General features: G+C 38.5%; 1 protein-coding gene across 2 annotated transcripts in view; it reads left to right on the forward strand.

The window, feature by feature from the left end:
* The window catches only part of exoc4 (exocyst complex component 4), a 142,254-nt gene that overhangs the window by 13,476 nt on the left and 111,626 nt on the right, over window positions 1-17,152 (forward strand). For both annotated transcript variants that reach the window (XM_046872785.1, XM_046872786.1), the window contains exons 5-7: window positions 534-634; window positions 4,743-4,971; window positions 8,476-8,650. In XM_046872785.1, coding sequence (XP_046728741.1) covers window positions 534-634; window positions 4,743-4,971; window positions 8,476-8,650 — 505 coding nt within the window. The remainder of the gene's footprint in view (window positions 1-533; window positions 635-4,742; window positions 4,972-8,475; window positions 8,651-17,152) is intronic.

A 17,152-nucleotide genomic window follows, 5' to 3' on the forward strand; every position in this document is an offset into this window, starting at 1 on the left:
GGGCGCCACAGCGGATCATCCGCATGTTTGATTTGGCACATGTTTTTACGCTGGATGCCCTTCCTAACGCAACCCTCCCCATTTATCCGGGCTTGGGACCGGCACTAAGAGTGGCTGGGGTTGGTTCCCTGACCGGGGATCGAACCCGGGCCACAGCGGTGAGAGCGCCGCATCCTAACCACTAGACCACCAGGAACCCTATTTATTCATATTTAAATAATAAATGATAAAAGTTAAGAACAGCCTCAGCCCTTTTCCTGTCTGTTTCCTGTCTTAATTGGAGAAGAAGCTCACCGGCGAGAACAAGAACTCCATAAGTGACACATAACACTAACACACATAAGTGAGCAGAACTTTCCACAAAATCTAGTGGAACATCTTCCCAGAAGAGTGGAGGTTATTATTATTAGCAAATGGGGACTAAATGTGGAATGTTCAGGAAGTACAAACCAATCATATGCATTGGTGTCTCTTTTGTCCATACAGTGTATTTGTTGCAAGTTGCTATACTTTTACTTTTTCTGTCTTTTTAGGTCTACTCCAAAGGACTCGTCCATCTTGGAAGTCAGCAGTCTGTCCACTCCAAGGAAGCTCACAGAATCGTCCCAGTACAGCATTCCAGCAGCATCCAGCAGTAAGAACACTATCAAATTAATCCCTGAATAAATTCAGTGTCTCAGAGCTCTCAGACAGATGTGGCTTTCACAGCTGGATAATTTTCAGTCAGGGTTTACTGACAACATGACAACTTTTATATTTTCAGCTTAGCAGTTTTGACAATAATTTATTTTAGTGTTATTAAATTTAGTATTATTAAAGTCCTGATTTTTTTTTTTTTTTTTTTTTATCAAAATACTAAGATTTTTGAGAAATATTATAAAATTCTAAAAATATTTTAATCAAAGCCTTCATATTTTTGACAAAACTTCTAATTGTTTCTTTCCAAGTATTTAATTAATGAAATTAATTGTATTTATTTAAAAAAAATAATTTCTTATAAAATCTCTTGTTTAAAGCTCAAAGTTTTAAAACTTCAGGATTTTGACAAAAAAAAAAAAAGAATACAAAATTGGAAAAATGTTTTATTTAATATTTTTGGTGCGAATATAATTGCAACATAATTACATTTTCCCAATTATCAATATATTTAAATATTTATAAAAGATGCAAAAAAGTTTTTACTTTATTTTATTTATTTTTTGTAAAAAAAAAAAAAAGAAATTCTTGTAATTTTTTTGATCAGAAACCTCCTGTATTTAAAAAAAACCAACAAAAAAAAAACCCAATGATGTTATAATTAAATATATATTATATTATATAATCACATCATGGCACAAGAAAAAAAAAGAAACACTGAATTTTCTTTTTTCTTCGTGTAATGGCATGAGAGAGAAAATCCCCATTCCCCGTTGCCTCTGTCGTAATCATTAGGTCTTTAAAGATACGCACCTTTCTGCTTGTGTGGAAACCTTTTTCACAGACGTAACACAATGACGTTAGCGTACACGTGAAACCCACCCCACCCACGTTTCCACACGTATAATGCCAATAGGGTTAGATGAGGTTTGAGTAACAGTGTGGATCAGCCCTGGTTGAAGGGGGATTAGGCAGCGTGAGCTGTCAGCACAGTGGGGGGGTGAAGGCCTCGTTAGCCCTGTGTGAATCCACACTGCTCTTATCAGCTCCTCCATCCTACACACACCACTGTCCTCCTCTCCCAGAGCTCTTAGTTCAAACACGACCACATCGAGAATTAATCACATTTCTCTCTCTGTATATTGTGTTCGTTCACTTTATTTTGTTTTTTTGTTTTGGTCCAAAAATAATTTTTTCCCTGTAATCCTATTTTGATTTATTTGGGTTTGTGGTTTTCTTAAACAACCAAAATGTGAAATAAGTGATCAGTCATCATCATATAATCCATCTTTGGTCTTCAAAGGAAATGGGGGTCCCAAAAATGTCCTCACCTTATAGTGTTGTGCCATGAATACAATCTTCACCCCCTCATTCCAGAACAACTCCGATCCACATGCCCCTGCTCCTTAGACCTTCACTATTCAGGTGTAGAAATGACCTACTTGTAAGTCACTTTGGATACAAGAGTCTGTCAAATGACATGTAATTGTGATAAATCACTACGATATTCAAATTTCAGTGTTTGTTTCCTGGTTTTTGGGAGGATTGAAAGTGCGTAGATTGTTTAAGAATTCTTTGCTGCGTGTATAAGCTGTAGTAACACGTAGAGAATCGAATGAACCGGATCTAATTCAGAGCAAATATATAAATAAATAAATAATTATTATAACAATAAAATTTTATATAGTATTTTTTTTTAATAAGTAAATATTTTCTATAAATAATAGAGAATCTAAATGAACCGGATATAATCCAGATTAAATATCTGAATAAATAAATTGTAATAATTATAATAATTAAATTGTATTATATCTTATATAGTGTATATAATAAAATAAATCTATTTCAAAATGTAAATATTTATATATACTTTATTTATTGTTCTTATAATTTTTTTTTTTTAATAATTATAATTTTTTTTTCATTAAATGCTGACACAATGGTAATTAGGACTTCCAAATTAAATATAATAATCAGTAATTAAAAATAATTTGGCTAAAATAAATATATTATTAAAATATTATTCTCTCTCTCTCTCTCTCTCTCTCTCTCTCTCTCTCTCTCTCTCTCTCTGTAATTCCTCTCTCTGTCCATCACTTGATTACCTTTCCTTTAATTGCCTTGCTTTTCTTTTTCTTTTTTTTAAAATTAGCTAAAGCACACCCAGGGCCAAAGTAATTCTTGCGCTAACTGTGCTTCATCCTGGCGCTGCATGAAAAGTGCACAATTACCCAAACTGGCGGTACTTCAGGTGTGATAGAGCGGTGCCACTAAAAGAAAAGTGCTTTCTCTCGGTGCCGAGGGGATTTTCTTTCCCTTTTGTCACCCACTGTTCTGTCTAATGGCCTCCATGTTCCTCCTCTTTTTCTTTTTTTTTTTTTTTGAGCCGATAATTGTTGTAATTATTGTGCAAACTACAGTCGACAGAGTTCATCAAATTGCCATAAACATTTAGTGGATTGAGGGGAAAATTAGCGAGGACGGGGAATAAAAATTAGAACAAGGGAAGAGTGTAAAAGAAGGAGGATTTGACTCGGGATCAGCTTGGGAGCGCGGTTGCGGTGGGATAATTGGATTTGTGTGTAGCCGTGCGCTGTGTGTCAGGCATTTACATGAAGCAATGGAATGACAGGAGTGCTGTCGAAATCTGCGTATGAAATAATCGTGTTCAGTATAAATTTTATTAATTGTTTTATTTGTTATGGGTTCACAAGGTTAAACTGTGGACAATAGTACATTATTAATAATAATGATTATTATAATAATAAATGTTGTCGAATTGGACAAAAATGTTAATTTGCAAGAAAAAAAAAAGAAATTTTATAATATGGAAAAATTAACTAGAAATGAACGCCAGTTTTAATGCGAATACACGTCGGTTAGCAAAAAAAATATTAGAAACCCATAAAAATAATACAATATTATAAAAGAAATAAAATATGCAAAAATATATCAAATAATATAATTTAAAAGCTTCCACGTTTTAAATATTGTCCCATTTACATGACATCCGGTCCCCATAATCCCAATGTTCACACTACAGTATATTGTTGACTTTTGTGCTTTTGGTTTGAGTTCATGAGGCATAGAATTTAGCTCAGGTCAAAGATGATGCTCCAGAGATGAAGAGCAAACTTCATGAACAAGAATAGGTACAAGATCTGTGAAGAAATTGAGCTTTTTTTAAATATATAACAAAAAAAAAAAAACTAAAAAGGCAGTAAAACTTATCAAACAATTTGTATTAATAATGTTAATGTTAATGTGTGGCTTCTAGGGGTTTGCTCGTTGAAGGATTTTATTCAACTCATGATTTGAGTTTTGAAACGAACTGACGACGTGAGGCACGGCATTTCTAATAATATATAAATAAATAAATATTTGGTGCTAAATTTTACCATGTACCATGGTAAAAACTGATGATTGAATTGTGTTCAGCAGATCAGCAGGGTCAGAATACACTTTTCTGAGATATTCTGGATATTGTGATACAAAAAACCCACAAAATCAAACAGGCTGTAAATAAAAAGTTTGTTTGAAACTAAAATGTTAATTTTTTTGAAATAACTTGTATTTACTATATTTGATAAATAAATAAATAAATCAAGCCATTTTGCTTGATTTTTTGGGATACATTCGGCATTATCAGACCTTTTTTTTTTTTTTTCTGGTGATGTAACAACCGTGGCTATTTGTCCTGAATTCCAGTGTATGTTTCAGGAAGCACAGCAGGTGTGTGGAACTACTGACACAACACACAAACCCTCCTCACTCCATGCAGTCGAACATATAGAAAGAAAATAATTCGAATAATACATTCCGATGAAAAGTCACATCTCACGTTCGCTTCTGTCTTTCTGTCGGGGGATACGACTATAATGTTCCTCATGTGTCGTACACTTAATCTGCCCTTAACCTGCTTGCTAGCGTAGTGTGTGTTATTACGGTATTTTAGCTACCAATTATTAGTCTAGGCAGCCGTCTGTCTGTCTGTCTGTCTGTCTGTCTGTCTGTCTGTCAATCAATCAATCAATCAATCAATCAATCAATAAATAATGATTGGTCCACTTCTATATGCACGTTTTGAGATTGTGTGTGTGTTTCAGTTCGTGATTTGCAGGACGATCTGGACGCGGACCCGGAAGAGAACAGCGCCGAGTTCATGGGGATCCTGATCAAAGCTTTAGCCAAACTCAAGAAGATCCCCGAGACCATTAACGCCATCATGGAGAGGCTGGAGCCGGAACTCAAGCAGATCCTGAAGAGATCCACCACCCAGATCGCAGACCACGCCTACCAGAGAGGAGAGAGTCTGGCACAGGATAACCAGCCTAGGTAACGTGACAGTCATCACGTTTTCTATGTAAAGAATTCACAGTGAGGCGACGTAAAATTTCATCATTCTTTTGAATTATTGTGTTTAACCACACCTCCTTTTTTTTTTTTTTCACGTTTCTCTGGTACTCTCATTAAATGACACAATAGGACACGAACTGGGTATCGGACACAATCGTCATGTAGTCACAGTGATTTTTATACCACCGACATTGTGTGTGTTTTCAAGGTTAATGATAAAAAAAAAAAAAAAAGCACTCAAAATACATGGTGGAGTCTAAACGAACTTGTGTGTGTGTGTGTGTGTGTGTATAATATAAATATATATATATATATATATATATATATATATATATATATATATATATATATTAATTATAGTGTTTATATTTATAGCAATGTCACTACTCCGTATCTCTGAATTGTTTGTGTTTCTGTCTATTTGAGTTCACACCCATCCCCCTTCCTTCTCCTTCACATTTTCCTTCCCGTTAGTCCTTGTAGGATCGATGGCAGCCTTCTCACATCTTATTCATAACTCCCTCATTTAGACAAATGGTGTAATCCATAAAACTACCCCAGCCTGCATTTCCTTAAGTACGGCCGAGTAGCGGAGAGAAACAAAAGCAGTGGAAAGAGAAGGGAGATAATGATGGCACTTAAGAGAGCACTTACCCAGGGCAGAAATGAACTCTGCTCTCTCCAGCCGTTATTATTCTCCTGCTTTCTCTCTCCCTGCATTCTCTCACACTCTCGCTTCTCCTCCCGTGCTTCATGACGCCGGGGCGCCGAATATCCGTAAACTCCTTTAGTCGGATATTGCGCTCCGTTTTCTTTATTGCTGTGGGAACCTAACGGGTTTCGCGTCTCGAATCTCATACGTTATGTTTTTGTTTGGCTTTTTCAAAGAACAGACGGGTGTGATGAACACGATGCTAAATTTTTTTACTTTTTGCGGGTTTTGGAACATTTATTTTAGAGAATCTCTCATCTCATCTCTGTGTGGTTTAAGAGCCGGAAATCCCCAAAGAGCAGAAATACAGAGTTTTTCAGGAATGTAACTTAAAAAAAACAAAAGGAAAGAGAAACTGCGCTTTAGTAAAACTGTGTGTGCCAAGTCATCTTCTTTCGGCTGCTTCCATTAGGGGGCGCCACAGCAGATCATCCGTCTCCATACCCCCATGTCCTCTACATCTGCCTCTTTCACACCAACTCCCTGCATGTCTTCCCTCACCACATCCATAAACCTCCTCCTTGGTCTTCCTCTTCTTCTCCTTCCTGGTGGCTCCATCCTCAGCATTCTCCTACTGGTGTACCCCATGTCCCTCCTCTGCACATGTCCAAACCATCTCAATCTCACCTCCCTCACCTTGTCTCCAAAACGTCCTACATGCGCCTAATAAACTCATTTCTAATCCTGTCCATCGTCGTCACTCCCAACGAAAACCTCAACATCTTCAGCTCTGCTACCTCCAGCTCCACCTCCTGTCTTTTACTCAGTGCCACTGTCTCTAAACCATACAACATTAAAAGTCATAATATTCTATATTAAAAATATGGGAGAGATAAACTCTATTTCAACTCTAGCTGCAAACAGCGACTAGCGGGTCCAAGCACCAAGGGTGCATCCTCATGTGGTTTTGCTGGAGACATTTTATTACACACATTTTATTTTTTTTATATTCGATTCTGTATAAAATATCAGGGCTGTATAACGTGGAAGAAATATTATTTAAATCACACGATATGTTGCCAATTGATGGAGCTGTAACTGTGTGACAGTGTAGGCGTGTGGGTGTAATTAAAGTGTAATAAAAGTCAATATTGAAATTATTTTAATTCAATGAATTTATTATAATAAATAAATATTAAAACCATGAAAGTACATTTTAAATATACTCAATATTTAAAAAAGTAAATGTTATTTTCTTACTAAAGAAATGAACGCTACATGAATTTGCATGTTTGTATGATTTATTATTATTATGATGATTATTATTATAAAAAAAGGGAAGCTCTCATTCTTTAATAATGCTTAATGTTAAAAATGAAAATTTTAAATTCATGTTTATCATTCATTAAATATTATATTTAATTATTCGTATTTGATAGCATTTGTTCCATTTGCAAAAACATAACACTGATAACTGCTGAAACCCCCAAAAAAAAAAAAAAAAAAAAAAGTTTATTTATTTCTTTAATTTTTAACATAGGACAAATGTTTTCCTCATAGAGAATTTCACCTTCCTTGTTGTGGACAAACTGCTGTCTTCCAAGATGGAGTTCTTTGGAGTAGAACTAAAAAAGAAAGGGAAAAGTAAGGGGCATTTTCATGCTGGAACAGGTTTGGGTCTCCTGGTCTCCTCATGTGAAGGGAAAATTTCATGCTGCAGCATCTGAAGACGTCATATACGATTGTGTGCCTCCAAGTTTGTGTTCACAGTTTGAAGAAGAACCACGTATGGCTGGAAAAGTCGGGTGTCCCAAAACTTCTGGCCAAATAGCGGATTTATATTAAGGTTTCCAGTCTTTTGGCTTGTGTGTGTGTGTGTGTGTGTGTGTGTGTGTGTGTGTGTGTGTCTGTGTGTGCGTCAGATATTAGTGTATGTGTGTGAGATGACACGCAACATGTCTGGCTTTACTCTCGTCCTGCCTCCACCAGTTTCTGTCCTCATGTCTCCAAACAGCTCGCTTAAATATAGAGGCCTTGTTGCCATGGCAACCTCAGTGTAGAAAATGAGGCATGCCTGAGTACTGCTTCGAGAGAGAGAGAGAGAGAGAGAGAGAGACACATAGACACAGAGACAGAGTGTCTCTGAGAAGGTGTGTGTAGCCGTTGTTGTCTATCAGCAAATGTGTTGTCTCATGAGTGTGTATCAGGGAGTGTGTGTGTGTGTGTGTGTGTTTCTGATTTGTTTTTATATTTATAAACAGTAAATATTAACTGGTAATAATAATCATTTAAAAAGTTTGTCACATACACACAAACACACCTAAAGCCCTTTAGGTCACACTATTTTCATCTCTTTGTTTTTTTTTCTTCTCCTTTTTTTTTCTCAATCGTTCAAGCGAGGTGTTTTTTTTTTTTTTTTTTATTTATTTATTTATTTTTTGTGTGAAGCACGTTCGTTCCAGAAGTGTCCCACCGTGCTGCTTGAAGACAAACCTCAGACAGATGTCGGTCCCCCTAGTGGCCTCGGGCGAGCTTGACAGATGTCGCTAATTGTTGTTGGTGAACATCTGCCAGAGCTCAGCGGGGAGATCCTGTCAACACCCTGCTGTCTCTGTGTTCATTAGAAAGTTCTGCGGCCCTTCAGTTCAGATGCTGGCTTCTCAGAAGGTTCACTCAGGGGCACCTGAGCGGAAGCTGAGGGTCTTGAAGAACATCAGCATGTTGTTCGACTGGCCTGTACTAATCTCATCTCTCTCTCTCTCTCTCTCTCTCTCTCTCTCTCTCTCTCTCTCTCTCTCTCTTGCTCTCTCTCTCTCGCTCTCCACTCTCAGGCTGCTCCTGGAACTGCTGGAGCTGTTGTTTGAAAAGTTTAACGCGGTGGCCTCGGCTCACAGCGTCGTCCTGAACCATCTGCAGCAGATCGTGGTTTCTCCCGGCGGAGCTCACGAGGGCATCAAGCTCTACGAGCAGGCCGATGTCTCTGCCAAGATTCAGACTGTCCTACAGGTCAGCTCCTTTTGTTTGTTTGTTTGTTTGTTTGTTTATTTTATCAATCAGTCTTGCACTTTAAACTCACACTACACTACTTCACTCTTAATCAAAATTACTCTTGTTTCATTGCTGCCTGTCCAAAAGTGTGCGTATGTGTGTGTGTGTGTGTCTCAGAGAGGTGTGTGTGTGTGTGTGTGTGTGTGTGTGTGTGTGTGTGTGTGTGTGTGTGTGTGTGTGTGTGTGCGTGCTTGCGTGTGTGTGTGTGTGTGTGTGTGCGCTTGTGTGTGTCTCGGCAGAGAAAGAGAGGGTGTGTGTGTTTGTGTGTGTCTCATCAGAGAGAGAGAGAGAGAGATTGTGTGTGTCTCTTCGGAGAGAGAGTGTGTGTGTGTGTGTGTGTGTGTGTGTGTGTGTGTGTTTGGCTTGGGAAGGTGTGTGCATGTCTCTAAAGAGGAACTTGTATTTTCCCAGAGTAAAATGGTACAACGTTCACAGTGGGAAGTGGTACCTCTGTAATTGAGAACAGAAGCTCATGAGTTTAAATTCCTTTACCACCAGGCTGCTGCAGTCGGGCCCTTGTGGCCGGCCCTTAACCACTCAGTGTATAAATGAGATCATTGTATGTGGATCATGTGCCAGAAATGCTAATTTATGAACCTGCATCCAGCTGTCTAATGTAGCAGATTAATGATATAACAAACAAGTGTATTGCCCCCTCACCACACACACACACACACACACACACACACACACACACACACACACACACACACACACGCACACAGACTTCAGGCATAACATTATATCATCATCAGTGGTGAAGTGAAGAACACTGATGATCTCTTTATCATGGCACCTGTTAGTGGGTGGATTTATTTATTAGGCAGCAGGTGACATTTTCTCCTCAAAGTTGACGTGTCAGAAGCAGAAAAAATGGGCAAGCAATTGTGACGTCTAGACGTCTGTTGCAGAGCGTCTCTTAAACTGCAGCTCTTGAGGGATGTTCCTGGTCTGTAGTGGTCAGTGTCTATCAAAAGTGCTCCAAGGAAGGTACAGTGGTGAACCGGCGACAGGGTCTAGGGGACGAGACTTATCGAGGCACGTGAGGAGCGAAGGATGGTCCGTGTGTTCCGATCCAACAGACGAGCTTTTGTAGCTCAACCTGCTGAAGTTGTTCATGATCGATGGGCCAGAACTGTTTTAGCAGCAAAAAGGGTCATAATGATATGGCTGATCGGTGTAAATACACGTGTGTGTTTCATGGCCGCGGTATAAACCCAGGAAACACGAACGGAGCCGACTGAAATGTAAATTGCAGTCCAAAAGGACGCGGCTCTGTCAAAATCCTCATCCCATGATGTTATAGCTGGTGTGTGAGCAGTGTTAGTGAGTAGCAGGAGTGTAATCTCATTACACACAGGCGCTCCTTCTGCTGCTGCTGCTGCTGTTAGAGGAGACAGGTGTGGTTGATGGGTGCAGCACTGATACACACTCCCTGTCTTTCTTTCCAGCAACCTGTTTAATTGGAGCATGATAATTCTGAATCATTGGTGTGTGTGTGTGAGTGTGTGAGAAAGAGAGAGAGACAGAGTTTAGTGGCAGATTGATGGACAGGTGAGGTTAACAGCTGCCACTGAGCCCCACTGAGCATCATGTGATAAACGGTGCCGTGTGTGTGTGTATGTGAGAGTGCTTTCTTGAGTGTGTCTCCTTGTTTCATTTTTTTGTCTGCATTATATGGTGTGTGTGTGTGTGTGTGTGTGTGTGTGTGTGTGTGTGTGTGTGTGTGTGTGTGTGTGTGTTTTCTGGTCTTTCTCTGTAAATGTGTCTGTGCACATGCCTGCCTCTGTGTCGTTCATAGGTGTGGGACTTTGTGTGTGTCTGTGCTCTTGCAAGTTTATTTTGACGTGTGTGTGAGTGTGTGTATGTGTGTGTGTGTGTGTGAGTGAGTGTGTGTTCATCCAGCAGAGCAGTGAAATGAAGTGGAGTGAGGATAGTGGCTGTGGAGGGAGAGGGCATGAATGAGTAAATGGGTTTGTCATCACTCCATCAGCCAAGACCAGGAGTATTTTTACACACACACACACACACACACACACACACACACACACACACAGGAAAGAGTGCTCTTATGGCTAGCTTTCAGCAGAGTGTGATCGTTCACCTATGTATTCTGTGGGAGTGGTAAGGTGTGTGTGTGTGTGTGTGTGTGTGTGTGTGTGTGTGTGTGTGTGTGTGAGTGTGTGTGTGTGTTAATTTTGTGTGATGTAGAATACTAAATGGACATTTTAGTCAGTTTATAACTCATTTAATTTTATACACACACACACACACACACACACACACACACACACACACACACACACACACTCACTCTCTACAGGTGTGCTACTGGAAGAAATATGAGTCATGGAGTTAATTTTTAATATCCATTACCACCAACATCTCTCTCTCTCTCACACACACACACACACACACACACACACACACACACACACACACACACACACACCTACCTAAAGGTCAGGGATGCTCTAAAGGGTTTATGTGATTCTAACAGTTGTTACTGTTCCCATGTAACTAGAAGTTGATTATTTTCTCACAGCAGCAGGCCACAGTGTTTTATCTCATAAATACTGCAAAAACCTACCAATAATTAGTGACTCACTTCATAAGAACAAGAATAATAATGCTTATAATAATAATTATAATGTTCTTCATAATAAAAATTATTATTTGCCTGGTCATAATGATAAAATATTTTACTAAAATTATTATTAATATTATCAGCTAAATATCGTTTTTTTTGTTGTTGCCATTTTTACAAAAACAATACCAAGAGCACCGTGTTTTTTTTTTTTTCTTTCTTCCAATTCTTCTACACGTCTCACAGTTCAAACTCAGCCATCACTGTGACGGCACATAATATAATCTCTGGATTCTAATTCTTGTAAAGAGAGATGAGCTTTTAGACATTTTGTCATTCGTGTTATTATTTTCTCCTCCATTTTAATTTCCCCCCTTTTTTTTTTCCTTCTGTGCACTGGCATGTTCCTTCTCATGATTAAACACCAGATTGTTCATGATTTTAGATCAGACCACTCTGTGTTTTTATGCACACAAAGATGCAATGAACCTGATCTCAGGTCAGAGATTTTTCTTTTTTATGTGAAAAGTGGAACTTGAATGATAAAGAGGGAGATAAAAACAGTTTCAGGTAAAGCGAAATCCCACAAACATAAAATGTTGAAAGTGAAACATCTGAGGCTTTTTTTTATCCACATTTTATTATTTATTTATTTATTTTTTTATTTTTTAATATAAGATCAGGATCAGCTTCTAATGATTTTACCTAAAGATGGTGCTGATTTCGGTTATATTGATTCTGTTGTGTAGTCAAAAGCATCCATCCATCCATCCATCCATCCAGTTTTTTTTCCTCCTCCTTCTTTCTGTTATTTTTCTCCTCCTTCTTTCTGTTATTCTTTCTGTTATTCTTTCTCCTCCCTTCTTTCTTTGTTGTTCTTTCTCCTCCCTTCTTTCTGTTATTCTTTCTGTTATTCTTTCTCCTCCTTCTTTCTCTGTTATTCTTTCTCTGTTATTCTTTCTCCTCCCTTCTGTCTCTGTTGTTCTTTCTCCTCCCTTCTTTCTCTGTTATTCTTTCTGTTATTCTTTCTCCTCCCTTCTTTCTCTGTTATTCTTTCTCCTCCCTTCTTTCTCTGTTGTTCTTTCTCCTCCCTTCTTTCTTTGTTGTTCTTTCTCCTCCCTTCTTTCTGTTATTCTTTCTGTTATTCTTTCTCCTCCTTCTTTCTCTGTTATTCTTTCTCTGTTATTCTTTCTCCTCCCTTCTGTCTCTGTTGTTCTTTCTCCTCCTTCTTTCTCTGTTATTCTTTCTGTTATTCTTTCTCCTCCTTCTTTCTCTGTTATTCTTTCTCCTCCCTTCTTTCTCTGTTGTTCTTTCTCTGTTATTCTTTCTCCTCCTTCTTTCTCTGTTGTTCTTTCTCTGTTATTCTTTCTCCTCCCTTCTGTCTCTGTTATTCTTTCTCCTCCTTCTTTCTCTGTTATTCTTCTCTGTTATTCTTTCTCCCTTCTTTCTCTGTTATTCTTCTCTGTTATTCTTTCTCCTCCTTCTTTCTCTGTTGTTCTTTCTCCTCCCTTCTTTCTCTGTTATTCTTTCTCTGTTATTCTTTCTCCTCCCTTCTTTCTCTGTTCTTTCTCCTCCCTTCTTTCTCTGTTGTTCTTTTTTACTCTATCTGTGATCCTGTCCCTATCTATCTATCTATCTATCTATCTATCTATCTATCTATCTATCTATCTATCTATCTATCTATCTGTCTGTCTGTCTGTCTGTCTGTCTGTCTGTCTCTCTGTCTCTCTGTCTCTCTGTCTCTGTCTGTCTCTGTCTGTCTGTCTGTCTGTCTGAGATCATGTAAATAAATGGAACCAATCAGAAATCTTCAGCAGATGGTGTGATGAGATTATGGGTAATTATCCGATAAGGCAGCAGAAAGCGTGGACTTTTTTTTTATATTATTAGTAAACCGTAACCATCTAGTCTGAGTTCTCACTTTCCCCGGATGCAGTGATGAGCTGCAGCTTGAGAGGAAACGCTTAATGAAACCTAGTCTCAGGTGAGAATAAGCCACAGGCATGACGAACACGTTCACGTGTCGATAACCTCTTGTTCGTCTGGTGCTTAGACCGGATCTTGTTATCTTTCCTTCTCGCTCTCACTGCCTCTCTCAACTTTTTCCTTCAGCTTCTTGTGCAGGTTTAATCTGTCTTCCTCCATTTCCCCTCCTGAGAGAGCAGGATGATGAGCATTGACCTTTCAGCTGAACAGGAGACATGACACTTCTGGGTGGACGGATGAGAGAAAAACGTGATCAATTCTCTTTGTAGGTCTCCTCCTGGGCCTTTCTCATTCTATTATCTGAGCTCTTTTTGGTCCTTTAATGAATGGCTCAAGGTGTTTTTTTTTTTTTTTTTTTGGGAGGTTTGGGGGTGGGGCAGCTCCAAACTCTGTGTCTGTATCCGTATTCGAATTTTTAAAATAAGTGGGCGTGGCCTAAACCAGAGTACTTTCTCCTTATTAAAATGGCAGCACCGCCACAATGGTATCAGAGTTCAATCTCAGCTACTCCATTTCCGGAGTCAGCTAGGGATGTGTGGAAGATTCACACAGTTTGTATTTTTGTTTTCTATTTGCCTTTACAATCCAATATCTAGTAAATCAGGGTTTCCACAGGGTCATAAAACAACTGGAACAGGTTTGAGTCTCCTAGTTGAAGTGAAGGGATAATGTTATGCTACAGCATCCAAAGACGTCATGTACAATTGTTTGCCTCCATATATGTGCTAATAAGAATGGGACAGAAACACATTAATAAGAATTCTCCAAACTACCCCCCATATTTTTTTTAATCCATTTCCTCTTTATTCCATGTCTGATCCAGATGTCTGAAAACTCAAGGCAGTCGGGGTTCAGTCCTACACTGTGCTTAATGAACAGAGAATATAAACAGTTTGTAAACACAGCAGAAGATATAGTCTTCAAACCGCAGGCTCCAAATCTTCATTTTCCCATTAACGGGGCACTGAATCAGTCAGGCGTTTCATTGCACTTTCATTTAATCATGGCCGGTTCGGAGGAGTCGAGTTGAGGCTTGGTTTTTGTGCATAGTTTTGTTATTCCCCCCAACACACACTTTTAAGTGCATGTGATCTGAGAATCATCAAAAAATTAACTGAAAATAAGAAAAAAGAGGGAGGAAAAAAACACAAGGACGTAACGCACGATCCATTCTGACAACTTGTTTAGTTGCAGCTCGAGCCGTATTTCCTCGGAGTAACCGCTCCGATGGCTTTGTCGTCACATGTCGGTGCTACTAAGACCCGTGGGTGGAAAAAGCCAAATTGAGATCGTGTTGCCGCGTGTAAACAGCAGACACATGGCAGCTAAATGCATTATTGTATTTGAGTCTAAATGATGTAAACGGCCGCAGTCCGCGTCGCACCCGTCGACTCGCAAGAGTTCCCTGCAGAGTTAAATAATTATGGCAGTGTGCAGTAAATTCCTTTCTGTCTGGGAACGCTCGAAGGCCCACGCTCCCAAAGCCTGCTGGTTGTTCTTTTGTAAAGCGCAACTCTTGAAATTCATTAATTGCGGCCGTAATCACGCATTTTGTTGTGCCTCTCTGCTTGTACTGGCCGTTCTGGCGGCGTCGACACGAATTTTAATGAACTTCCAAAGTTGAAAGTGCCGCAGGAATCACAGAGTGGCAGAAAACGCTCCATGGCTGAGACTGCGTATGCTTTAGTGCATTAGTATCTGATATAACAGCATTTGCACTTTCCTTATCAAGAAAGCAAAAGAAATCAGAAATATGGGTTTGAATTTAAAAATAGGTTCGAATTTTACAATGGGATCCATCCATCCATCCATCTATTCATAACCACCCTTATGACTATTTTACAAGTTCTAGAATGAGCCATCCATCCATCCATCCATCCATCCATCCATCCATCCATCTATTCATAACCACCCTTATGACTATTTTACAAGTTCTAGAATGAGCCATCCATCCATCCATCCATCCATCCATCTATTCATAACCACCCTTATGACTGTTTTACAAGTTCTAGAATAAGCTATCTATCCATCTATCCATCAATCCATCCATCAATCAATCAATCAATAAGAAGATGACGACGACTACAGTGCCGATTAAAACTCCTACAAAATGTTACTCCTGAAGTTTATCTCGACTCCGGCTACTGTTGCTAAATACTGATGCTACTAAATACTACTGACCATTACAACGTTTTTGGTGCTTGTGTATTATTTGAGCATTTCAAAAACTGTTAATCTCTTGGAATAATCTCTCAGAATGCACAATTTTCAGACTTGTTGGCAGTCTTGGGCACAGACTCACCCAAACTATTGAGCCGAATGCTGAAAAAGTGGTGTTTTAATAAAGTTAGAGGCAGAAAATGTATTAATAATGCGAGATACAGTCGCCTGAAGGCTGAACTTTTAAAAACATTTGAGAATTTAGATCGGATTTCGATGCATTTTCCTCGAATACACATCAAGTCTCCGAAACAAATCAAACCAGACAACTGTATTATGTGCTCCAACATTATATAGAGTAAACATGTTGAAATATTTATGCACCTTTCACTGGTAGCAGCAGTGTAATGACAGCGTGGCAGAAATGAAACGCTTAATTGATGGATTGGTTTTTAATTAAAGATGATGTAGCTGTTTTTTTTTTGTTTTTGTTTTTGCCGCTTGAACGTTTTAATCGATGCGTCATTTCGGTGTCCTGCCCGAGGCATCGTATTTGCATATGGACGTCGAGAAGTGCTGTGCAATCGATGCTCCGTGATTAATCAGTCCTTTCTTTTATTAACTCTTGTATTCTGTGTATGTATATCATTGAATTAAAGGTTTATAGATTAGGATTAAAGCAGGGTATGTTTTTGTGCGCTCTTCAGACGAAATCTTGATTGAGTGGGTGCACGGCGGGGCTGCACAATTAAATAGATTAAGTATATATTAATCAAAATAAGTTTTTTTTTTTTTTTTTTTTTCTCGTTCTTTTCAGTTAGCTAATCACAAAAAAGGCTACAATTAGCACCTTACATTTCATAGCATGACTAGTTACACACAGCGGTACTCAGATTGTGCTAATAAGTTGCAGGCGTTTTTTTTATTTTCTATTGTCTATAGTTCGAGTGCACTCAGGTTTTCATGCTGCAGGCTCAGAAATTATTATGTCAAAGTTGCACGTATTCACACGGAGCCAAAATAGAAAAAACAAAGACTTTGGGTTTAAATGGCTCTACTGCGAAATGTACGAAGAAAAAACCCTCCGAATAATTAAGGCTACAATATTGCGCAACAGATGGGAGCGATTTACATGGATTTATTCGGTGCAGGATTATAAGGACTTCGTGAGGTAGCGTGCCATCCAAACATAAACCTTTGATGCTAGAAGTGTTGACTCTCTACAGAAATGAGAGAAATCTAATAATAATATGGCAATGATTTTGTAATTTGGTAAACTAAGGAATTATCTTTCATTACTTAGAGGTCGTCATAAACATGGAACCAAGAAAACATTGGACTTCCGATCAGAAGTTTAAAAGAGCAAGGCCCTTAACTGGAGATGTAAATAATAAATGACATGGTGTTAGAATCTGTTTTAGAAGCTGGGATAAAAGCGCTATGCCCATTCTTTAATTATAAATCTACTGCTATATAATTTGTATTTTTACGCCCCCCCCGCCCCACGCCAAGTATTTTGTTATATGCTGATGAATTTAGGATACAAACTTAATTACTTTAATTACCCCAATGGTCAAGTTAATTCTGCAACTTTCTTTGTCTGTGATTTTCAAATAGTGTTTTATTTAGTCTTAGTATGACTTTTATTAATATATTTTTCCCACATTTGTTTCCACACTCGATACTTAAATTAATATACCTCCATGTCAATAGCGCCACCCATATTA

This window comes from Silurus meridionalis, chromosome 18 (assembly GCF_014805685.1).
Source record: "Silurus meridionalis isolate SWU-2019-XX chromosome 18, ASM1480568v1, whole genome shotgun sequence".
NCBI classification, from domain to species: Eukaryota; Metazoa; Chordata; class Actinopteri; order Siluriformes; family Siluridae; genus Silurus; species Silurus meridionalis.